General features: G+C 40.2%; 1 protein-coding gene across 1 annotated transcript in view; it reads right to left on the reverse strand.

Annotated features, from left to right (window-relative positions):
* Window positions 1-26,174, reverse strand: part of SNX24 (sorting nexin 24) — an 84,588-nt gene that overhangs the window by 31,262 nt on the left and 27,152 nt on the right. The window contains exons 2-3 of the mRNA XM_083356272.1: window positions 13,585-13,668; window positions 570-674 (exon numbers count right to left, since the gene is read on the reverse strand). Of these exons, the coding sequence (XP_083212398.1) occupies window positions 570-674; window positions 13,585-13,668 (189 nt within the window). The remainder of the gene's footprint in view (window positions 1-569; window positions 675-13,584; window positions 13,669-26,174) is intronic.

A 26,174-nucleotide genomic window follows, 5' to 3' on the forward strand; every position in this document is an offset into this window, starting at 1 on the left:
TTTCCTTCTATACTATTTCCCCAAGCACCTCCAGTTTGTGTACATGTTAAACAGAACATTTAAATTTTACTGTTACAGTGGATAAAGAGTATTAAATACATGTAGACAGTGGTGAGATTCAAATATGTGAACAACCAGTTCTCTGTGTGGATGCTGCTTCTGGAAGTCCATTCTGGGCCTGGGTAACAAAAAATTAGCTATCGGTTCTGCCAAAGTGGTGCGAACCAGCTGAATCCCACCACTGCATGTAGAACAATGGTATTAACCTATCCTGAATCAATGCTATTTATTTAAATCAAGTTTAATTTTTCTCTTTGCCATAACCATGTCTTTGTCCTTTACAAATGCCAATTGGAACTGCCTTTAAAACAATATATTTATACAAAGATAACATATAAATACCTTAGATACACATAAAGCAAATAATATATTGGTAAAGTGGTTATATGTAAAGTAAGAACAGATTTCAATGATCACTTTTAAGTACAGCTTAAAGCAGCTGACATTCAAACTCCTAATATAACTTGTGAGAAAAGATTCTTCTCTGTTCATTGTTCAAAATAGCTTACCTGTAAATAAGATTCTAATCCCTGCCGACGCTGTTCCAAAACTTTGGGTACCCAGTTCCTCACATGCTTTGAAGGGATTTCTGGAGTTCTTATGAATTTTTTAAGCTAAAAAATATGAACAAATAAACAAACTCTCTGATCAATATAACAGATTCTTTAAAAATAAAAACTTACAAAAAGAGAAATAAATAAATTGGGAAAGAAGACAAAAAATCAATAAACTAAGCATTGTTATGAAAAACCTCTATGACTGTAAGTGGGTTTATTCAATTACAAAAGGTATTGGTACTGCAAATTTGAAATAAACACTTATAACAGCTAACAGATTGGGCAATTTCTTAAGTTGGGACTAAACATTTTGGTATGTCAGCTAAATAATAACTAACCAATGTACAACTCTAATCCTAAAGAATGGAGTTTAACTCCTATAATAGCATGCACTCTTGAGCATTAAGTTTAAAAACAAACCTTGAAACTATTACATGGTCAAAATGAAATTTGTTTTTTTTCCCTTGCAGGATGGGTGGTTTAGAAAATAGCAAACACAGACAAATTGTTTGGTTTTGAGAGAATAGCTTAGGGCAATAAATTCATAAACTGAAAAATAAGGAGCAGAACCAAAAAAAATTCAATGAATTAAGTCTCAGAGATTATAGGACAAGGCAGACTGATTGGCATCAATATGAATGAATATATGTATTATTGTTCTTTTTTTGGTAGTGGAAATTATCTCAATGAACAATTGTGACTTTCCATTCAGGCTTCTTAATTTGACAGAATTCAAAGTAGCTGACAAGAATAGAAAAGTAAAAAACCTACGAATTCATTTATTGCATAAATTATGTTCACAGATTTCAAGTTCAAATGATAATCAAATTCATTATCCAATACTTAAAGTGTGCATTTCCAAAATTTGCCAAGGTTGACACATATAGATTAGAGACAAATTATATTAATTTCAAAACAAAAGAAAGTCACTTTTAACCAAGTGTTGTGATTCAGCGTCAACCTGTGATACCGACAGCTGAGTCTGATGATTCTGAAGAGGAGGAGGAAGAGGGGTTTAGAGAGCCTTTGGTGTCAGAGGGAGGCTCTGATGCACTGCAGGATTCTCAGCCTGACCCCTCCCATCATGTTCCTCATCAGACTCAGCCGTGTGAGCACGAAGTATTGGATGTAGATGATCCACAGCTGGATCTATTCGGGGACGCTAGGAGCAGGAGGCAATCCAGCAAAGTAGAACAGAGAAAGGCCATGAGGCAACTCGGTGAGAGGAGAAGGCAATGAGAAGCCACGCCTTGGGACTGCTGATAAAAGGGGAAGGTGTGGGAGGTGCTAGAGTCCTGGTCTGTTATTCCTGTTTAACTCTTGTTTGGACTTTTGGTTTAACTCTTGTTTGAACTTTTGATTTCTTTGTAAATAAATTTGGTTTGTTTTTTCCAGCCTGTTGACTATAAAAAGGGGTTGTCCCTGACATTCAAACAGGGACGGTCGTAGGCTGGAACAGAACAGTTTGCCTTCAGCCTCCCACCCCTTACTATTATGAAGCAGCTACGTGCTGAGAATGCCCAGCTCACCCAGCAACTCGCTTTGTTGGCAGCTCAGGTGGCTCAATTACAAGCACAGATCCATGCTGCATCACCACCACCACCACCACCCAGGAGAAAATGCCAAGTTGCGATGCCGGATAAATTTAATGGCAATCCAGATATGTTTCCTGCTTTCCTGGGACAATGCCAGCTATTTATCAGCGTGAGAGCAGCTGATTTCCCCACTGACCGGGATAATGTGGGGTTTGTGTTAAGCCTTCTCTCTGGTGATGCAGCTTGTTGGGGCACACCCCTGCTGGCCCAACCTAATCCATTGTTGGACACCTTTGTGGGGTTTTGTAATCATATGTGTCTGATGTATGAGGACCCCACAAAGACGCAGACTGCTACCCGATGCTTGAAAGCTCTGAGGCAAGGTCAACGCCCCCTACAGGGCTATATCAGTGATTTTCAGCTGCTTAGCCAGGATTCAGCCTGGAATGAGGCTGCGCTTGTGGACACTTTCCAGGATGGATTGTCGGAGGAGATGTTGGATGAGCTGGCCCGTGTTGATATTTCCTCAGACCTCAATGGGCTGATCCATCTTTGTCTGCGGATTGACACTTGGCTGCAGCAGCGAAGGAGTCGCTGTGCCACCCCAGAGACCCCTGTAGCCCCTGTTGTGCGTGAGACCCCGGTTCAGAGGGAGGAGCCAATGGAGCTAGGTGCTGCCAGGCATCTATCGGTGGCAGAAATGAAAAGGCAATGTTCGGGGGGGGGGTGTTTTTACTGTGGGGACCTTGGGCATTTGGCTGCCTTCTGCCCAAAGAAGTGACGACAGGCGTCAGCGACCGAGTCTGCCCTGAGAAAGTCCCCTACTCCTCTGTTGGGAAATGCCCCAAGCCCGATCTAAAAGGTGTGTTAGGTCGGGTGTCCCACAACACCGAGCGACGTCTTTTCGATGCTGCCTGTGGACCTCCACGGCATCTGATATTGAAGGCACATCTGATCCTCCCCGGAAAGCTGAAGGGAATTCCAGTCCATGCCTTAATTGACTCTGGGGCCACCACAAATTTTATGGACTCAGCATTTGTGGCGAAATGGGCTGTTCCCCAGTGCCCAGTGGAGCTGGCCATGTTAGTGGAGACCATCGATGGTCAAATGCTCCTGTCTGGGCCAATTAAGGCCGCCACGCAACCGTTGTGTATGGCCATCAGTTCCCATGAGAAGGCCATCCAGTTTTATATCACCTCAGATCTGCATTTCCCCGTGGTCTTGGGACTGGCATGGCTCTGGACACATGACCCACAGATCTATTGGTCATAGAACTTGGTCACCTTCCCAAGCTTGCAGTGCGTGGACCACATCCACCATATCTATGCCAGCCAGGTGGAGGGTTCCACAAGGGTTTTCTTGCCTTCCGAACTGACTGATTATTCTGATGTGTTCAGTGAGACGGAGGCGGATCAATTACCCCCGCACAGGCCCTATGACTGCCCCATTGATTTAGTCCCTGATGCGCCTCTCCGAGTGGGGCGTTTGTACTCCATGTTGGACCCCAAGTTGGCTGCATTGCGGGACTTTCTCGACAAGAATTTGGCTTCGGGTTTCATCCACCCATCTTCCTCGCCAGTGTCTGTACCCGTGCTCTTTGTCAAAAAGAAGTCCGGCGAATTGTGGCTTTGCTGCGATTATAGAAAATGCCATCATGGTGTGCAATCATTACCCGCTGCCCCTCATCCCTGAACACTTGGGCCGACTCCGAGAGGCAAAGATCTTCATGAAAATGGACTTGCGTGGAGCTTACAACCTTGTCAGAGTTTGGTCAGGTGATGAGTGTAAGACGGCGTTTGGTACTCGATAGGGACACTTTGAATACACGGTGATGCCATTTGGCCTGACCAACGCCCCTGCCGTGTTCCAGCACTTCATGAATATTTTCTGGGATTTGTCAGATCAGTTTGTCATGATCTACTTAGATGACATCCTGATCTACTCCCTGTCGGGCCTGGCATGCCCAACATTCGGAGGGGCCGCGGAGCGACCCGCCAGGCCCTGAAAACCACCGCCGGCGTCCGCGGAGCGCCTCGCCAGCCCCCGAAATCAACCGCCGGCGCCCGCATCTTTCTGGAGGCCCGGGACAATGCTCGGCCGTCGTCTCGCCTCAGAAACCGCCCGCCCAACGGCCGGAGAAACCGTGAAGCATCCTACCGGCCTCCAGGGACTCCCGCCGGCCTCTTGTTGACTCTGCCTCCCTCGGTGGCGCCCAGAATGGAGAGCGGCGACGTCGAGGCACCAACTGCAGCCTCCCAGCCTGGGAGCCGCCCGCCAACACGTCCCTCAGCGCCGCGCTGCTCTCGCCGGCTCCCGGAAGCGACCAGCGAGTCGGGAAGGAGCGTGGCTGGCGTGTGAGGCCATGGAGCGGCCAGCTGGCTTTCGGGGGCTGGAGGGGAGAGCGTGAATGCCGACGCGGCCTGACAGCCTCCGAGGCCGACCAGAGGGCCAGGGAGCGGCTGTACGGTGGGGCGGCCGGTGGACACCCAGCGCTCAAGCGGCAGGACAAGGACGGGCACCAGGATGACTCAGGGAGTGCTGGAGACTGCCGGCGAGTTAGGGAGGGGCTCAGGACACAGCTCACGGCGGACTGGAGAGTTGAGGGGGGAGATAAAAATATGCGGAGCTCTGGGGGAAAGGAGGGTGGTTTGGGCTGGGGGGTGGCTTACCGGCTGCAATGGTGGTGGGGCGGGTGCCAAAGGGTGGACACCGTGGGGGGTGGTAGTTAAGTAGGGTGTGGGCGTGGTGGAATAATTAAGGGTGTGGTGGAGGGTGTTGGCTTTGCCGGCTATTTAACAGCGTTGGTTATGCTGTAGAATCAACGCTGACTTCGTCTGTCTTCGAGCAACTGTTTATGAGGCTAATAAACGTGGCTTAGGAGAACCAGCTCCCGTTCCGGATTCATTCTTTTTGGTGACTCGTCAGACGGGCCCTGAAACTCCCCATCACAAGACGTGCACCATCAGCATCTCCGTCAGGTCCTGCAGCGACTCCAAGAATATTGGCTGTATGCTAAATTGGAGAAGTGCCAGTTCTACTGGGTGACCATTGATTTTCTGGGTCACCACATTTCTCCTGAGGGCATCGCTATGGAACTGAGGAAGGTCGAGTCTTTGCAGAGTTGGCAACCCCCATGTCATGTGAAGGATGTTCAGTGACTTCTTGGTTCACCAACTACTATCGGGCTTTCATCCCTGGGTTTGCTACCCTGACAGCTTCCCTTACTTGGCTCCTGCAGAAGAAGACTTGGTTTCAGTGGGACGCTCCAGAACAATGGGCTTTCCAGGCTTTGAAGGAAGCCTTCATGAAGGAACCAATCTTGAAGCATCCTGACCCGCAACAGCTATTTGTTGTGGAGGCGGATACCTCCGACATTGCCATTGGGGCAGTGTTACTCCAGACAACGACGCCCGGCGGTACCCTCTTCTCTTGCGCATACCATTTGTGGAAACTGAATCCGTCAGAGTGCAACTATACCCTCTGGGAGAAGGAACTGTTGGCCAGCAGTGGCGTTTGAGGCCTGGAGGCATCATCTGGAGGGGGCGCGGCATCAAATAGAGGTCCAGATGGACCATAAGAATTTGGAAAGCCTGCAGACCGCTCAGAAATTGAACCAATGCCAGATTCGGTGGTCTCTTTTCTTTGCAAGGTTCAATTTCTGAGTTAAGTACATACCCAGCGGTCGCAACCAAACAGTGGGTGCTCTGTCCAGGAAGCCCAAATTTTCCCGAGTGGAAGACAAGCTTCTGCCCAGGACAGTGCTCCCCATCAAGTATTTTGCTGCGGTGCAGGAGCTGATAGATATACGGGCTCGGATTCGGGAGGCACAGCAGCAGGATGTGTGGGTGGCTCAGCGGAAGGAGGAGGTGGGGCCAGATTCTCCATGGACGGTCACGGATGGACTCTTATTTTATCATGACTGGCTCTATGTTCTGGGAGGGCCACTCAGGGGACTCATCCTCAGCCAGTGTCATGATTACCTGGCGGCGGGCATTTTGACCTGTTCAAGACCCTGAACTTGGTCTCCTGTACCTTCTGGTGGCCCCGAGTCCAACACGACATCCAGGCCTACGTCACTTCCTGTATCCCATGTAGACAGGCCAAGTCAGCAACAGGGGCCCTGCCTGGATTACTGCAGCCCTTGCCGACACCTAAAAGACCCTGGGGGGCTGTGTCCATGGACTTTCTGACGGATTTACCCGTCTTCTGGTTTTACGATGGTGTTCGTGGTGGTAGACATGCTGACTAAGATGGCGCATTTCATCCATGTCATGGATTACCGTCAGCCCATGCCACTTGTCGTATGTTCATCCAGCAGGTGTTTAGGCTGCATGACCTCCCTGATAGAGTTGTATCTGATTGAGGGGCCCAGTTTACAGCCCGTTTCTGGCAGGGGTTGATGCAGGCATTGGATGTCAAGTTTTGCCTCTCATCCGCGCATCATCCCCAAACTGACGGGGGACAGAGGTCATCGGAATTCTAGAGCAATATCTGTGCTGCTATGTTAATCAGCAGCAAAACAATTGGGTGGACTATTTGGCCATAGCTGAGTTTGCATTCAACAACTCGCAGCACACCTCCACACAGATGACACCGTTCTTGGCCAATGTGGGATATCACCCCCGGTTTTTCCCCCTTTCCCTGTTAGACTCACTGGAGCCAGCAGCGAACCACTACATGGCACAGTTACAGTGATCTATTGATTGGTGCAGCGACAATTAAGGCTAAGGCCGATTACAAAAGATTTGCTGATCGGTCGAGGTGGGAAACGCATCCACTATTGGTGGGAGATCGGGTCTGGCTGTCCACCAGGAACCTACCATCAACCTGGACAGCTAAGAAGTTAGACTACTGATATTTAGGACCGTTCCCAATCGAGGTTGTCATAAATCCGGTTGCCTATCGTTTAACTCTGCCATGTTCCCTGCGTGTGCATCCGGTCTTTCATCGGTCTCTGTTGGTCCCCAAGCAACTGGCGTGTCCACTCCACCAAGCAGAACCTCCCCCACTGGAACATCGTGATGAAGACAGCGCCCTCGAGTATGAGGTCGCCAGCATTCAGGACTCCCGTTGGCTGAAATATTGTTTCCAGTACCTGATTGAATGCAAAGGCTACAGAGCAGAGGAATTCACCTGGGAAGATGCAACTACCGTTCATGTTCCTGCTTTGGTGTCTGCCTTCCATGAACAATTCCCATCCTGACCGCATCTGGATCGGCAGACCCGGGGGAAGGGCCCTGCGGTGCGGGATAGTGTTGTGATTCAGCGTCAGCCTGTGATACCGGCAGCTGAGTCTGATTATTCTGAAGAGAAGGTGGGGTTTGGAGAGCCTTTGGTGTCAGAGGGAGGCTCTGATGCACTGCAGGGCTTTCAGCCTGGCCCCTCCCATCATGTTCCTCATCAGCACGAGGTATTGGATGTAGATGATTCACAGCTGGATCTATTCAGGGATGCTAGGAGCAGGAGGCAATCCAGCAGAGAAAGGCCATGAGGCATCTTGGTGAGAGGAGGAGAAGACAATGAGAAGCCATGCCTTGGGACTGCTGATAAAATGGGAAGGTGTGGGAGGTGCTGGTTGCTGAAGGCAACCGTTTGTAGATCTTCTGCTAGAGTCCTGGTCTGTTATTCCTGTTTAACTCTTGTTTGAACTTTTGGTTTAACTCTTGTTTGAACTTTTGATTTCTTTGTAAATAAATGTGGTTGGGTTTATCCAGCCTGTTGACTATAAAAAGGGGTTGTCCCTGACATTCAAACTGGGCCTGTCATAGGCTGGAACAGAACACCAACATGTGATATACTCTTACTTTCCAATGTTCTGAGTAGTATTCAAATTTATTTTTGTAATGAAGCAACAAGGAAACTGCTTATTCTCCAAGATCTTCTAATAGCACAAGTGATGGAAAATCTATGACATGGGTGTTCAACAATACCAACAAACTGCAAGGGCCTATCAACGGAAGAGAACATAAGTGGCAAGCAGAAGATCTTGGGGAGCACTGTGCTGAGGCGCAATCACACAGGTGCAAGGTGGCCTGTTTGAGTAGCATCAGTGTGCTAGGGCTGAAGTTGAGGCCCGACATGCTAAAGCCCTAGAACAGAGGTCTCCAACCTTTGGGGCACCAGGGACTGGTTACATGGAGAGAGGTTTTGTGTGCTGTCTGCATACCACAAATGGGGCTTTGCTTGTTTGTGCAGCCCGGTTGCTGGCATGCCACAGCCTGGTACAGGTCTCCCAACCAGCGGTTAGGGACCCCCTGCCCTAGAAGGCTGAAGTTGAGGCCTCCTCTATTTTAGGCTCAGCCTTAGTGCTACCACAGACTGACATGTTCAGTGAGATGTAGATGAGGGGGAGATAATTATTTTTCGTGTGTGTGTGTGCGTGCGCATGTGTGTGTTTGCGTGTATCAGTATGAGACACGCTAGCAGAGTAGTTAGGTATTTTCTGAATTTTTGACATGTCAAACCCAAAAGGTTTGCCATCACTGTGCTAGGACCATAAGATCTGGCCTGGAAAATTGTGGACAACAGCTAGACAGCAGCACAGAATAATAGAAAACTTTAATGCTTGCCATCTAGTGGTTGTCCACATTGCTACAGCTTTTGTATAGTAGTTCTACTGTGCATCTCAAAGTGAAAAAGTTATGATTTGCTTAAGTATGAAAGAATCTTCTACAATTACTATGGCTTTCTTTTGACTGATTTATAGCCAAATAGGTAAGTGAATATGAATCAATTCCTGTCCACAGTTTATTTATGTTTTTAAAATGGAAAAGCAGGATATAAATATTAGCAAAATCAATTCCTTTCCCAAAAAACTGTAAGGGATCTTGTGATTGTGGCATATCTGGACAGTTTTGGCTATTAAGTGCCCTTGGATAAGCTACTATTTTGCTGTAGATGAGACACCTATACTTTCTTGTCTCATTAGCAAGAATAATACCTATATATCAGGATTCCAATAAAGGGTAGCATATAAAGTAACATTAAATCATTTTACATACAAAACTGGCTACATTACAGGGAGTGCAGAATTATTAGGCAAGTTGTATTTTTGAGGATTAATTTTATTATTGAACAACAACCATGTTCTCAATGAATCCAAAAAACTCATTAACATCAAAGCTGAATATTTTTGGAAGTAGTTTTTAGTTTGTTTTTAGTTATAGCTATTTTAGGGGGATATCTGTGTGTGCAGGTGACTATTACTGTGCATAATTATTAGGCAACTTAACAAAAAACAAATATATACCCATTTCAATTATTTATTTTTACCAGTGAAACCAATATAACATCTCAACATTCACAAATATACATTTCTGACATTCAAAAACATAACAAAAACAAATCAGTGACCAATATAGCCACCTTTCTTTGCAAGGACACTCAAAAGCCTGCCATCCATGGATTCTGTCAGTGTTTTGATCTGTTCACCATCAACATTGCGTGCAGCAGCAACCACAGCCTCCCAGACACTGTTCAGAGAGGTGTACTGTTTTCCCTCCTTGTAAATCTCACATTTGATGATGGACCACAGGTTCTCAATGGGGTTCAGATCAGGTGAACAAGGAGGCCATGTCATTAGATTTCCTTCTTTTATACCCTTTCTTGCCAGCCACGCTGTGGAGTACTTGGACGCGTGTGATGGAGCATTGTCCTGCATGAAAATCATGTTTTTCTTGAAGGATGCAGACTTCTTCCTGTACCACTGCTTGAAGAAGGTGTCTTCCAGAAACTGGCAGTAGGACTGGGAGTTGAGCTTGACTCCATCCTCAACCCGAAAAGGCCCCACAAGCTCATCTTTGATGATACCAGCCCAAACCAGTACTCCACCTCCACCTTGCTGGCGTCTGAGTCGGACTGGAGCTCTCTGCCCTTTACCAATCCAGCCACGGGCCCATCCATCTGGCCCATCAAGACTCACTCTCATTTCATCAGTCCATAAAACCTTAGAAAAATCAGTCTTGAGATATTTCTTGGCCCAGTCTTGACGTTTCAGCTTGTGTGTCTTGTTCAGTGGTGGTCGTCTTTCAGCCTTTCTTACCTTGGCCATGTCTCTGAGTATTGCACACCTTGTGCTTTTGGGCACTCCAGTGATGTTGCAGCTCTGAAATATGGCCAAACTGGTGGCAAGTGGCATCTTGGCAGCTGCACGCTTGACTTTTCTCAGTTCATGGGCAGTTATTTTGCGCCTTGGTTTCTCCACACGCTTCTTGCGACCCTGTTGACTATTTTGAATGAAACGCTTGATTGTTCGATGATCACGCTTCAGAAGCTTTGCAATTTTAAGAGTGCTGCATCCCTCTGCAAGATATCTCACTATTTTTTACTTTTCTGAGCCTGTCAAGTCCTTCTTTTGACCCATTTTGCCAAAGGAAAGGAAGTTGCCTAATAATTATGCACACCTGATACAGGGTGTTGATGTCATTAGACCACACCCCTTCTCATTACAGAGATGCACATCACCTAATATGCTTAATTGGTAGTAGGCTTTCGAGCCTATACAGCTTGGAGTAAGACAACATGCATAAAGAGGATGATGTGGTCAAAATACTCATTTGCCTAATAATTCTGCACTCCCTGTAGAAATAAAAATTCTAGAAATTCTAGAAATAAAAAAGTATAGTTTATCTGTAGTTGAATTGAGAAGTACTCTCCAGGTATTTTTATCAATTCAAAAATTGTGTGAAGGAGTGGAGATCAAAAGTCAAAAGGACATTCAAACTCCAATTTGACTTTGACATGTAATGCCCACAGGGGTAGAGTAATTTACATTTCATCTTTCATCTTCAGGAGATGTCATCTGACTAAAAGCTGTGTCAACAAATGTTTCAAGGCAGGAGATTTGAATATCAAAAAAAAAAGTGAAAGCTACTGTTCAGGAAGGAGTTCACGATTTATAGTTGCTCATTTAAACCAGACTTCCGTAATCTGGTGGTGTTTCTACAACTAATATTTCTGATAGGCATGTGAAAAGCTCCAATATGATCCAATGTTCTGATAACCTTAAGCAGATCTGAATTTGTTAAAGATCATGACTGAGTCACAATCATAGCATAGCCAACCTATGTCTCTCTTTAAATATGGAAACTGGTGATTCATATAGGGAAAGCCTACAATTTCCTGGCATGAATTTTAGTTCTTCTGTATTTCACCTTAAAATGGGATAGTAAATCAGCAATATATTTCTGAAACCACAGTGCTACAAATGCTGAACAAATCAATCATAATACACGACAGTAACCAAAATTTAAGTTTAAATAATTAAATACATTTTAATCTCATAACTTAGGCCACATAGACCCAACAGCTTTACTATGCTTCTCTGCTATCCTGAAGCTGGTAGGAAATCACATGACTTTAAATCTTGCTGCCATCATGTGCATTTTGCTGAGTTTCCAAAATGCATCTGTGATTGCTGTTACCCATACTGTTTTAATGTGCAACTTTCTAAAGGACATAATTTAAGGACTTCCACGTTACGATGGTCAACCAGTTGACCAACTCACATAACAAAGAAAAAAATTTGCAGAAATGATAGTTCCATTCTTCCTGGCAACCAAGAGAGAAATGAAGAGTGGATAAAAATAAGATCAAAGGGGATAATTCCACAAGAAACCTGCAGGAACAACTGGAGCCAAGAGACTGCTGCCATGGAACACCTAATTCAGACACATCAGCATGCCCTGCATTTTTTGGATACATAATGATAATGATAACTTTGATAATGATAACTTTATTGTCACTTTGAATGTACACCAATCGGCATACATCAAAATGAAATTTCGTTGCATACAGCTCTCAAAGGGTCACCACCTCTGATATATACTCCTTGTTCGGGGCCCGCTCAAATTTCACATTGTCCATTTTAGTCTCTAGGGAGTGAACGATGGCAAACAAGACAGATGGAAATGGGGCTCCATGTGGATTAGCCCTCAAGTTAGCTTGTATTCTTTCCTTTTTCTGATCCTGACTCTTCCACCTTTTCCTTAAAGAGGCCTTGCTTCTTTTCGCCCCTGGAGCACACTGCCGCCACCACCAACTCCTCCAAAAGCCTCTCTCTCTTCCTCTGGGCCTGCCGACAGCCTCATCCAGTTCCTTCGCTCCATAAGCTCCAGGTCCTCTCCTCCTCTGCCTCCTCTGGAAACAGCCCTGATTTGCAATACAATCCATCACTAGGCCAGCAGTCAGATCTTGCTGCTGGTAGAACAAATTCAAACAGCGCCAACGACTTTTAACGGTCTCACCAGCAGTTCCAAAACAACTAGAAACTCGCCAGGCCAGCAAAGATTGTCGGTCGTATGTTACCTTAGTTCCACCATGTTGCTCAAACACATTAAAATCTTCCTGATCATGTGGCCTATAGCCCTTACTATCCCTCCCAAAACTATTCGCCTTCAAGAGCCAATGCAGCCGCAGCCATTCCAGGCGCTGCCATCATTGTGTCATGGGATATTAAGTAAAACACCTCTTCTGATATGCACTTTAAGCTACCTCAGCTGCGAGAGAACTTTGTAACGAAAGGAAATGTATGTAGGGAAAGGAAACGTATGCATGTCATCATTGCATCAGGGCAAGCAGACAGTGTGGACTTGGGTGGACACTGTTCAAAATTAGTAACAAACCAAAGTAGATAAGCAGAAATAAAGCCTGACGTGAGAACTTCCATTCTGCCTAGAAAAACTGGATATGATCAGTGAGCATAAAACAGTGGCTGCTGAAGAAGAAAGAAGGGGATTAAAATGAAATCTCCCTAAACTACATGCAGGGTTTTGCTGCACATCCCATTTTGCAATGTTTGGAAAATTTGAGGTTGTCACTTTGGCTGCAGGAGGGAACCTCAAATGACTGGCACAAGATCAATGCTTCTACTCACTACAGTTTGGGAAAGTGGCAAGGCACTGAGAGCAACTCCTACCCCTACCTAGCCTTTCCCTCTGGAAAAAGAGGTAGATAGAGTTGGGTTTTCCCTCAAAAAAAACTGGATAAAGGGGTAGCACCAGCTCCCAATTACTGAAATTTACATTTTTTTCTTTTCTATTTGTTTGCCCTTTGCTTGATCATCTAACCCCCCCCCCAAAAAAAAGGTGGTTAAAAAGACAAAAAAATAGTCCAACTACCACCCAGCTGAGGGTCTGGACTGAATTTTATCTGGGTCAGTGGTCCTCTATATAAAAAAAGTAGTAGCCCATGCTTGATCTGAAGAGAATGGAATGCCTTACTTTCTCTGTGCAGAAAAGGCATTTGTTTTTTTTAATCCTACCCACTTAGTTACCTACCTACCTACCTATCTTTAATTATTCAACAGTGGACAGTATTGCAAGTAAAGTAAAACTTCCTTATCATATTCAGAAATCAAGTACAGTCATTACTTGGGAATGAATGGAAATAGGCTACAGATAGTATTACCTGAACAATTTGTACACTATACTTACTTTTTTATGGAGAGCATGAAATTCACTATATCTTTTTTCAACAAAATGCTTTCTTCCATTCATTAGTACCTCTATCTTAAAGACCTGTGGAAATAAAAGATTACTTTTATATATTTCTTGATATGTTTGCTTTGTGATCGATTTCTTTGCTTTAATTACTGTAGCCAATCTTTTCTACCTCTCAAAACCCCACGACACTCAGGAGATACCAGGATGCAACATTGATTAACGAGCACTCGGATGCCTTTAACCAAGTGTTTCTTTAAATCCATCTAAGGATTAAAATGTCTAATGCCTAAAAAGCCTATTTTATTACACACTCTTATTCCTAGACATTACCATATCTGCATTTTGCAACTGAATATCCATGACTATATTTTATCCCACAGGCAATGCAGTGATGGAATTTTATTTTAAAAATGCAAAATAACTGAGAAACAATTGTGCTTTTTCCGATCACATATTGCATACAGTACATTCACAACATACCGTGATAGGTATCCTGTAGGCTAATCTACTTTTTTGTATCTTTACTGCATGAGATATAAATACAAAGACTACATTATAGGTTTATTTCTGCCCTAACCTATATACTCATGTTTAGTCTCAGCTGGACTTTTTTTTAGTGTTTAAACTACTTTAAAAAATGTGATGCTGACTTGTTTTCTTAGCATGATGAGTATGACAGCTTTGGATGCTGTCTGTACAAGGTTGAAAGGCCAGATGAAGCAGCTCTATAGATCCACTAATTAGTAGCCACTAACATGACATTTTCTTGAATTTCAGGTCATTGGGTCAAATCTTTAGGGCAGGTGACAAAAAATATCTCACAATGCTTATGAAAACACAACCTAGTGAAACCAAGATCCGAAAATTGCATAATAAGACAATCTATTTACAATGAGTAAATATTCTTATCTTCAGAAAAAAAGAAAAATAGATTGAGAGAGTGGATAATATATACAGGAGATTTTTAAGTCTAAAACTGTTTTAAGCATACCTTCTTTTTGTGAAATGATCTTGTGGAATAATGTTAGATAGGACATTTTCCAAAAAAGAGAACTATATAACTTTGTCTGTTACAGACATCTAAGCTTTTTGTGGATAAAACCACATTTACTTAGAAATGGAAGCCAGCTGAGAGATTGACAGTTACTTGGAATGTATTCAAGCTTGTTGTCTCAAGGAAGTGGACAAGACTTCCCCCAAGGTTGCCTCCATCATTTGTGGATTTGATCATTGTTCTCCATGACTAATATTTCTAACACAATTTCAGTAATGAGATAGGGAACAATTGTAAAATAGTATCTATATTTCAAAACCTTTTAAAAGATTGAATTTTGGTGAAATGTATTTATGTGAAAATTTGCAACTTTATTTTGTCTCTAAATCATTTAATAGCTATAGCAAATTAGGTTTACACAATGCACTAAGCTGTAAAATGGTTTGATTTAGCTTGGTGTATTCTATGAATCCAACCCAATTTGTAAATCATGGTTTATGATTTAACACTATTGATGAACCCAGACATAAAACACATTCAACAAACACAACATATTAATTATGGGTGAACTGGAACAACAAAGTTATCTAGGTAGTACAGTGGTAATTAGGTGGCCTCAATTAATAATCTAGTAAATGGAAGTTCAGAGAAAGCTGGTTTTCTTTATATAGTATGGTTTTTGAATCAAGGAAGTAAGATATAGTAAACCTTTTTGGGGGGAAATAGGGATGAAAAACTCTTATTAAAGTTCAGGATCAATGGTTAAAGTTCATAAACATTTTTTAAGTTGGAAAATAATTTTAGATTTCCGTATTATATGTGTGGTCTGAAACTTCTGTATGTCAGGGATTGTTTTCTTGAACAGATATGGCTTAATACTATTACCCATATGTTACTAAATTCTATATCTGGGGTATTTTACTTTTCAAAATCCCCCTTTCATAACCGTAAACTAATTGCATTCAGCTTGTAGAGTTCATATATTGTACAGTACAGAGAGATCATGTAGTTTATTTAGCTTTGGTTTAATGTGTTATGTGAATCTAGTAATTATAATTAGTTAACTATAAATTATAATTTAGTATGTTGTATAAATCTAGTCAATTGTGGTTTCTTTAAAAACCCAGGAGTAAAACAAACCATGGCTTAGTGTGATATATGAACATGGTTTCTCTTCTTAACAGATTAGCTGCCAGCAACAATACAATTTGTTTTTCAACAGACATTACATCTTTATTGTAATTTTATTATTCTAATTCTTCAAATTTGAGGTATGTTGCTAAGAACAATTAAAATTAGCTTTAGGATATTCAAAATTCTTAAAATACTGGTCATACTGAAAACTTCGTACTTCAAGAGTCTTAAGAGTTTGCCACATGACAAATACATACATCAAATCAAAGCATGTTCAATTACCTGGACCTTGAAAAAATAAGATCCAGCAGTTGTAATAAAATCACATTGTACAAATGAAATTTTATATTTGGAAGATCTGTAACAAAAAGGAAATGTTTCTATTCTTGAACAAGCATACATAATTTTATAAATCCAACATATGGGATTGCTGTTGAACTACATGTTGCAGCAACTATTTCCCCAAATGACAAAATAGTTTATTGCAATTTCAGTAAATTATAAAGTACTATTTAGTTCCTTAAGAATGATACGAGAGGTGGAAGGAATTCCTACACTAAGGAATTTCAGACATGATTATTTTTGTATTTATGATATTCCTCTATTCTGAAGCAATTGAAATTAATGTTATAAACTGATGCCATGGATCTAAATCTGTAATGTTCACATAATCATTAATTGTTTAGTAGAAATAATTTGATTTAACAAAAACTCCAGGTTGCTTTTATCTTATGAGGCATACAAATTATTTATCTCCCATATAATATTATCATATCAATGCATAATAGAATTAAATTCTATTAGAACATTCATAAATTTTCTGATCTATAATGAGAATTGGGTTTGCTCCTTACACGTTCACGATCATCTCTGGAAAAAAAAGAGTGCCCATGTAGCATTGCATAAAGACTAAGAATGACCCATAACCACTTCCATTTTACAATTTTTGAACAAAAAAGCTAATGTATAAATTTAATGTGCACATCCTCATTAAAGTAATAACTTGAGAATTGGGACTATGGAGATTTGGTTCATACAATGCACCAAGTTCTTACAGAATAAACTACATTTGTTTAAGTTCTCAGGACACGCTAAGCCAAAATTTAAAGAAGACATTTTACGATTCATATGTTTCTTGTGTTATTTTCAATCTAAGTAGTCTGTTAGGAAAGAGTGAAATATTTTCCCACTGTACCAAAGCTATTTTTTTCCTCAATAAATCTGTTTTTTATAACTTTTCTTCACAAGAAAAAATCACAGCTTGTGGCAGAACTTTTCATACAGATCATGGCAAAGAAAATCTATTAATAACAAACACATACAAATGTATCTTTCAAACCACATTCATTTCTCTCTCCATCAATGTGTGTAACCTTAAAGTTGGGAGGGGGAATTCATCATGGGTATGAACACATTTAGCTTATTATATAATTTGGCTCTTTTAGCAAGGAATAAAGAACTTCAATTACTACATTCTGCCTTTTAAAGGTATAATTCATAAATGCAGCAGATAGAACAGATTATATTTATAACTCTTTGGCAGTCAAATGAACATTCTTTCTCTTTCCCACAATAAAAGTGCATTCAGTTCTCAAAACTTTTTTCCTACATGGAGCCAATAGTTGATAGGGAAAATAATTACACATTTAACTCATATAAATGAAGAACAGAGAGTGTGTGAAGACTTACACTTTTCTCAGATTAACATATCTCATACCTATCAAAAGATGGAGAAGACATACTGAGAACTAATAAAGTCCTATTTGAAAAATGCTTTGTGACAAATCATAGCAAAGTTCTTCATAGGTTTTGATAAATAATTTAAAGGGAAAATTTAACACAGAATAGTAAATCATTGTCTGATTACCCATGGTAATAAATATATAATAAACCATTATAATAAATACATTATAAACAATAGTAAGTTTGGAAAGCAATCTATTTCCCAACACTTTAGTACAAAACAACATTCCCAATTTTTTAAGGTCCTGTTTGGAGTTAAGGCCAAGGAAAGAAAGAATATTACTAGGCTTTAGTGGTAAATTCTACAATCTGAGGAAAATCATAGGCTTTTATAGTCCAACTTTCTTTTGCTCTCTCTACATATCTTGGAGCAGTAGTTAACAGGATTCAGTTTTTCTTTTTACAGTTCCTAGCTTGTTATTGAACCAAAAAAATCATCATGTATAACTTGTCAACAATTTAAATGCATCCAGCCAAATGATGCAAATATTGAAAGTTATTTTAAGCAAAACTTTCAGCACAGGGGAGCAACTCTGAGCTTCCATTCGTATATATAGCTTAAAACACTTTCAGGCTGAACACCTGCAACTTGGATCTGTGCGATCTTCTGGTAGAGTTACAGAAATTATTTATCCCTGCTTTTTTCTGGATTTTACTGTCTAATTCCTATTCTAAATATCAGTTCTGCATATAATATTGACCAGTAAATCAAACTTGATCTTACTCATGGTTGACACTGGCCAAATGGAGAAGGGCTATTTCTTGTGCAGAACTTCTGCTGGAATTCTTCAATATATATTTGTGTACAGTACAAACATATTGAAATTTTTAAAAAACAAAAACAAATTTGAATTTCAAACTTAAATAAAAAGAACAACAACAAAAAAGTATCAGTAGAGATGTACCCAGTGTATCAAGCAATTGTTGTTGCTGTTAGCTGCGAAGTCGTGTCCAACCCATCGCGACCCTATGGACAACGTGTGCTGTCTAGATTTGCCATTGCTTTCCTCCCGAGAAGCAAGCGTCTTTTAATTTCTTGGCTACAGTCCCCATCTGCAGTGATCTTGGAGCTCAGGAAAATAAAATCTGTCACTACCTCCATTTCTTCCCCAGCTATTTGCCAGGAATTGAGAGGGCCGGATGCCATGATTTGGTTTTCTTAATGATAAGTTTCAACACAGGTTTTGCACTCTTTCTTCACCCGCAACAAGAGGCTCTTTAGTTCCTCTTCACTTTCTGCCATTAGAGTGGTATCATCTGCATATCTTAGGTTGTTCATATTTCTCCCGGCAATCTTAATTCCAACTTTTGATTCCTCTAACCCTGCCTTTCTCATGATGTGCTCTGCATATAAGTTAAATAGGCAGGGTGACAGTATACAGCCTTGCCGGACTCCTTTCCCAATTTTGAACCAATCGGTGGTTCCGTGTTCAGTTCTCACTGTTGCTTCTTGGCCCACATATAGGTTTCTCAAGAGACAAATAAGATGGTATGGTACGCCCATCTCTTTAAGAACTTGCCACAGTTTGTTATGATCCACACAATCAAAGGCTTTAGCATAGTCAATGAAGCAGAAGTAGATGTTTTTCTGGAACTCCCTAACTTTCTCCATGATCCAGCGTATGTTGGTAATTTGATATCTAGTTCCTCTGCCTCTTCGAAAACCTGCCTGTACTTCTGGTAGTTCTCGATCCACATACTGCTGGAGTCTAGCTTGTAGGATTTTAAGCATAACTTTACTAGCATGAGAAATGAGTGCAATGGTGCGGTAGTTTGAACATTCTTTGGCACTGCCTTTCTTTGGAATTGGAATGTAAACTGATCTTTTCCAATCCTGTGGCCACTGTTGTTTTCCAAATTTGCTGGCAAATTGAGTGTAGCACTTTTACTGCATCGTCTTTTAAGATTTTGAATAGCTCAGCTGGAATACTGTCACCTCCACTAGCTTTGTTGTTGCTCAGCTTTTCTAAGGCCAACTTCACTTCACATTCTAGGATGTCTGGCTCGAGGTCAGTGACCACCTCATTGTGATTATCAGGGACATTAAGCTCATTCTTGTATAGTTCTTCTGTGTAATTTTGCCACCTCTTCTTAATCTCTTCTGCCTCTGTTAGGTCCCTGCCATTTTGGTCCTTTATCATGCCCATTTTTGCATGAAACGTTCCCTTCATATCTCCAATTTTCTTGAAAAGATCTCTGGTCCACCCTATTCTATTGTTTTCTTCTGTTTCTTTGCACTGTTCATTTAAGAAGGCATTCTTATCTCTTCTAGCTATTCTCTGGAATTCAGCATTCAGTTGGGCGTATCTTTCTTTTTCTCCCTTGCCTTTCGCTTCCCTCCTTTCCTCAGCTATTTGCAAAGCTTCCTCAGGCAGCCATTTTGCTTTCTTGCATTTCTTTTTCTTTGGGATGGTTTTGGTTGCTACCTGTTGTACAATGCTGTGAACCTCTGTCCATAGTTCTTCAGGCACTCTGACTATCAGATCTAATTTCTTAAATCTATTTGTCACCTCTACTGTATATTCAACAGGGATATGATTTAATTCATACCTGAGTGGCCTAGTGCTTTTTCCTACTTTCTACAGTTTAAGTCTAAACTTTGCAATGAGAAGCTCATGGTCTGAGCCACAGTCAGCTCCTGGTCTTGTTTTTACTGACTGTATAGAGCTTCTTCATCTTTGGCTGCAGAGCATATAGTCAATCTGATTTCTGTGTTGACCGTCTGGTGATGTCCATGTGTACAGCCGTCTCTTGGGTTGTTGGAAAAGAGTGTTTGCTATGACCATCGTATTCTCTTGACAAAATTCTATCAGCCTGTGCCCTGCTTCATTTTGTACTCCAAGGCCAAACTTGCCTGTTATTCCGCTTATCTTTTGGCTTCCTACTTTAGCATTCCAATCCCCCATGATGATAAGGACATCATTTTTTGGTGTTAGTTCTATAAGCTGCTGTAGGGCTTCATAGAACCGGTCAATTTCATCCTCTTCAGCATTGGTGGTTGGGGCATAGACTTGGACTACTGTGATATTGAATGGTTTGCCTTGGATTCGAACTGAGATCATTCTGTCATTTTGAGGATTGTATCCCAGTATTGCTTTTCCTACTCTTTTATTGACTATGAAGGCTACTCCATTTCTTTTGAGGGATTCTTGCCTGCAGTAGAATACCTGATGGTCATCTGAATTAAATTCACCCATTACTGTCCATTTTAGTTTGCTGATTCCTAAGATGTCGATGTTCAGTCTTGTCATCTCTTGTTTGACCACGTCCAGCTTTCCTTGATTCATGGATCTTATTTTCCTTTCACCACCAGACACATCCACAGCTGAGCATCCTTTCAGCTTTGGCCCAGTCGCTTCATTCTTTCTGGTGCTACTAGTACTAGCCCTCTACTCTTCCCCAGTAGCATATTGGACGCCTTCCGACCTGAGGGGCTCATCTTCCAGCGTCATATCATTTTGCTTTTGGTACAGTCCATAGGGTTTTCATGGCAAAGATACTGGAGTGGGTTGCCATTTCCTTCTCCAGTGGATCACATTTTGTCAGAACTCTCGGCTATGACCTTTCCGTCTTGGGTGGCCCTGCACGGCATAGCTCATAGCTTCATTGAATTATGCAAGCCCCTTCGCCACAACAATGCAGTAATCCATGAAGGGGATCAAGCAATTAGATATTTGCAAATGAACTTTTCTCAACTTTACTACATCTTGGCTGAATACTAATGAAGTTAATCTGCATTTTATTAGCCACCTGTAGCCATTGCCTATCACCACAACTAATTCCCTTTAGACCAAAATTTTTCATGGACACTTAGTGCTCCAGCCCAACACATTTTATACAATAAAAACTGAAGAAAGATAGCAGAATATAGCCGATAGATGGAAGCAAGCAAGCCTTTTTAATTAAGCTGAACTTAAGGTACAACAAAAAAGGATACCACTGTTTTGTACTATAAACAAATGCATAGTCAAATATAACAGAAAGATACTTTGTTTTTGTTTTTTTTAAGTTAGTGAATATTGAAATATCTTGGCACAGAAGTACTCAGCATTAGACAAGGATGCATACAGTAAATAAAATTGTATTTTTAATCAAGTTATAAACAAGAAAAATCTGGTACTACTGGATCCATTTCAGTAGAAAATAATAGTAGAGTCTGAACATCTGCACAAGCTAGATTCACATTGGCTACATTTTAGTGACCAAATTAACCACTATATGGATTTAAATAATAAACCAAATCATAAGTTGACCAAATGCTCTGGTAACACAGTACTTAAGGCCACTAAAACCCTAACTAGAATTAAATTTAACCATATTTGATATATTATGTGAAAAGAATCCAAAGCCCTTATCTGACCTAATTTATACAAGTTGTATACACCCAGCCACACTTTTTCACATGGCTTGTTCATACTCAATAGGTGGATTTATATACCACAATGAGCCATAATAACTCTATTATTCTGTTATTTCAAAGTTCTAGTTTATATGCATTGGTGCATATAAAATCATTTATATTTAACAAGTACAATGTGAGAAACTGAATAACAGTACTGTAACAATGTAATTCTAACTTGAATTCAGCATTAAATACAAAACCACTGGCACTGCATTTAAAACAGGAGAAAACCAGCTTGTGTGATGGTATCTTTAATGTTTATATATCATCCAGAATCACTGTTGTAAAATGGAAACGAAAGGAAAGGAGTCCCTGTGGATTTTATTCTGCTAGTTGTAACTGACAGTAGGGGATGGCCCTCATCTCCTTTCAAGGACCATTGAGCCAGCACTGTCTGAGGATGTTTCCATGGTCATGATGTCCTGGTGAGATAGCATCAAAGTGGTCACCTTCCCATCAAAGTGGTACGTATTTATCTTCCAGCATTGCATGCTGTCGAATTTCTTTGTTGGCAGAAACTAGATGAAGATCGGAATTCACTTCGTCACACAATGCTCGGGTCTCAAATCCGAGCAGTGGGTTTTCCAGCAGACAAGTCCAGCCTCTTAACTGCTGAGTCTTTGCACCCACCCTCGTGAGATGGGTGGCTGTTTAAATTATTTGAAATAATGTTTTTTTTAAAAAAAACCCTTTTATTTACAATTTTCCTATTCTTTAACACTCTGAATTATACCAGCATATACTCTATGCTCAAGAGGACAAATTTGTTTATTTATATGAGGTAGCCATGCTACCCAAATTCATAAAATGGAAAATACTGTTGGATACAATGAAATAGACAGTGGGAAACATGACAATATTGATACATTTTGCCCACTTGCCCAGCTATTCTAACTGTCATTCAAGCAGCTAGATATTCATTCTCTACTGTTTCTGATTCTCACATATTTAGTCACCTCAAGACAAGATGTTCTAAAATGTTCCTCCCACTGCAGTTCTCCAATTCAGCTACTGTTTTGGAAGAAAAAAAAGCGAAAGAAATGATACATATCAAGAAATTTGCCCTGCTGAAACTAAAGGCATATATTTGTCCTCATCTCATTCAACCCAAGGGTTGTTTTTTTTGGGGGGGGAGGAGGAAGAGTGACTACTTGGTTTATTTCAAGAACAATATTACCACTCTATTGAATATCATATATACTACATAATACTAAGTACAGATTCTATAATGTTATAAGCTACATAGACAAATATTATTGTCTATGTAGCTTGTCTATGTCTATATATGCCACTCTATTTACTTAATAGTAATTAATTTCTATTACTTCACTTTTTTCTGTGCATGTTTTTCCCCCCTGAAACATCAATGAGAAAGGGAAAAACAAATTAAACATTTAAACATTTAACTGAAATGTCTAAAAGCATCTTCCAAACAGTAAGCAAAATGCTTATTCAAGTATACAAAGAGATATGTATTTTTCAGACCACCATACAACTGATGGAGAATATGTTCATCTAACTCTATAGTACCATTTTTTGTAGCTATAAATGCATGCAATATCCATTTCTATTGTCCTCATAATAGTTTCCAAACTGTTGGCATATCATGGAAAACAACACAAGCAACCCCAAATATCAATGAAAGTTCAAGAACAAAATTAATATGTGAAACAACTTTTATCCAGTAAAGGAATTATTATAGCACAAAATAAATCTGCATTTTGAGGACTACCTCTCTAACTCTTAGGTGGACCCATCAATCAATTTAAAAGACCATGTAATGTCCAATGTGTACAAAATAATATTCTTTGAATTAATCAGCAAAATGACATAGATGCCCAAATTCCAATTCTTTATCCCATGCCTCCCTTTACTTTTGAATATCTAATTTTTCATTTCTAATTTAAAGACATAGTCACTTCATTAACACAATTTCTTGTTTTGTGACATGTCAAACAGAAAATCCTGCAATAATTCCCACCTCACAAAGATTTAAATGACTTCATTCAAAATGGAATTGTATTAGCCTTTCAAGACAGCGATTTACATGAAATCTTGTATAGTTTCTCTGTTGGTATAAAATGTAGATGCCATTGCACATCAGGCCTGTATTTGACTCTTTGCGTGGACAGTCCAAAACAGTTTTCCTGATCTGTTTCAACTTGAAATGTTGTCAATATATGGATTGTCTTGCTTTCTAATTCAGTGAAAAATCTAGTTTTCCATTAGTCTCTGCCTTTCTAATTTTCAATACAGCTTTACTAAATGTAATTATTAAAGGCAGATTCAAGAAAGCAATTACTGAGCTACTGGTTTGTATCTCTGAAGTCTTAATAAGAAGTAAACCACCAAAGTGCCAGGAATGCTTAAAATCAAATTCTCCACCATCATCCTCATCCTCATAATCAGACATTTTACAAAATAGTTCTAAGTTCAGAGCTGCTTCTGAAACTTCCATTTTTCTTTTGTCTATTTTATGGGGTAGAGTGCTTGCTGTTGGTGAAAAAGAAAGTCATGAATAGGCACTACTATGCAGTGCTCTGAATGAGGCCTTTAATTTATAATAATAATAATAATAATAATAATAATAATAATAATAATAATAATAATAATAATAATAATAATAATAATAATAAAGTTGGAGGGGACCTAGGAGGTCATCTAGTCCAACTCCCTGCTCAGGCAGGAAACCCTATACCATTTCAGACAAATGGCTGTCCAGTCTCTTACTTAAAAACTTCCGGTGTTGGAGCATTCATCACTTCTGGAGATAGGTAGTTTCACAGCTTCTGGAGGCAGGTAGTTCCACTGATTTATTGTTCTAACTGTCAGAAAAAATCTACTTAGTTCTAAGTTGCTCTCTCCTTGGTTAATTTCCATCATCTTGTCCTGCCTTCAGGTGCTTTGGAGAATAGCTTTTGTGTATCTTCTAGTAGACAGTTGGGTTATTAGTGGGATTACATGGGATTCTAGGCAGTTAATTTTTGCATCTGTGTTAATGTAAAGCATCTATTTACACCCACATGGTAATCTATCTTTGAGATTAATTGCTTTTGAAACTGGGAGATCCTTGAAAAGTAATGATTTCATGATTTAACAGTTGGTTCTAAAATTTGGTTATAAAGGAGGAGGAAGAGGAAGGCTGCTAATTACATAATCTACAATATCATAACTTTAACACAATTCTTGAAAAAGATTTCTTCAACACAGACCATACTGGAGAAATCAGAAATCAATGGACAAAGATGAGACAATAGTATATGTTTTCACTGTTTTAAAGTTTTCCCCTTTAGGTAGATTTTGAAGTTACTTAAAAGGTTTCCAACATGTCCCATCAACAGTTATCTTGCTCCAGATACAGTGTTGGAAAAGATAGTTGTCAAAGATATTTAAAACACACAAAACAGATTGGAGAACTTTAAGAAGATAGTGACTTCTATATTTCTACTTTAAAATGCATGTTCCTTGCCGTAAAGTTAACAAACATTTTCTTTTCCAGCCTGACTTTTCTAGAGATACATTGAATATGTACTCCTGAGAATATTTGACAATTTTTTTTGGCAGATCTAAAGCAATTCTCTAGACCACAGACTCCTCTTTCTATAAAGTTCTGCAAATGTTTTTGATCTCGATATATACAGGTAAAACACTTGTTTTTTATGCCACACTGTTTTCCCTCGTTGTAATCTCTGCATATTTTAAGATGCTCTTTAAGAGCCACAATAATATTTTAAATTGTATGAGATGGGATGCAAATATGGCAGTAGAGTGTGAAAATTAGTTAAATTAGTACCTACCATGTGCAAAATATTGAAAATAACTCAGTACAATTAAGTGAGAATAACTATTGTGTCCAATTATTGGTAATTAATGATACTGTTACCCTTATTTCCCAAGAAATTTTGTTGCTTTTATTCACTATGTAAATATTAAAAATTGATAAGCAATACAAATGTGTTAAGGTATCTAGATGACTGTAAAACACATAGTCTGAGCTATTTTCTACAGGCTGGTAGAGTCAGTTTTCTGGCTCCTTTTTTTAGCTAAGCAAGAAATCTGTAAATAAGAAACATTATTCTCATATTACTCTCATTAAGTTACTCAGTTCCCTGTATTCATCCACCTTTCCATGTTAGTTCCAGATAGAATTCTGGTTTTTAAAATTACCGTTGGTCTATAATTCCAAAGAATCATAAGACTAAGAGAAATAAAAGGCAACATGGAACAAGGTTTAATAAAACTTCTCTTCATCCCAAACTGATTCTGCATGCTTTTTCTCTAAGAAATTCTCTATTTGCTTTAGAAACT

This window comes from Vipera ursinii (assembly GCF_947247035.1).
Source record: "Vipera ursinii genome assembly, chromosome: 2".
NCBI lineage: Eukaryota > Metazoa > Chordata > Lepidosauria > Squamata > Viperidae > Vipera > Vipera ursinii.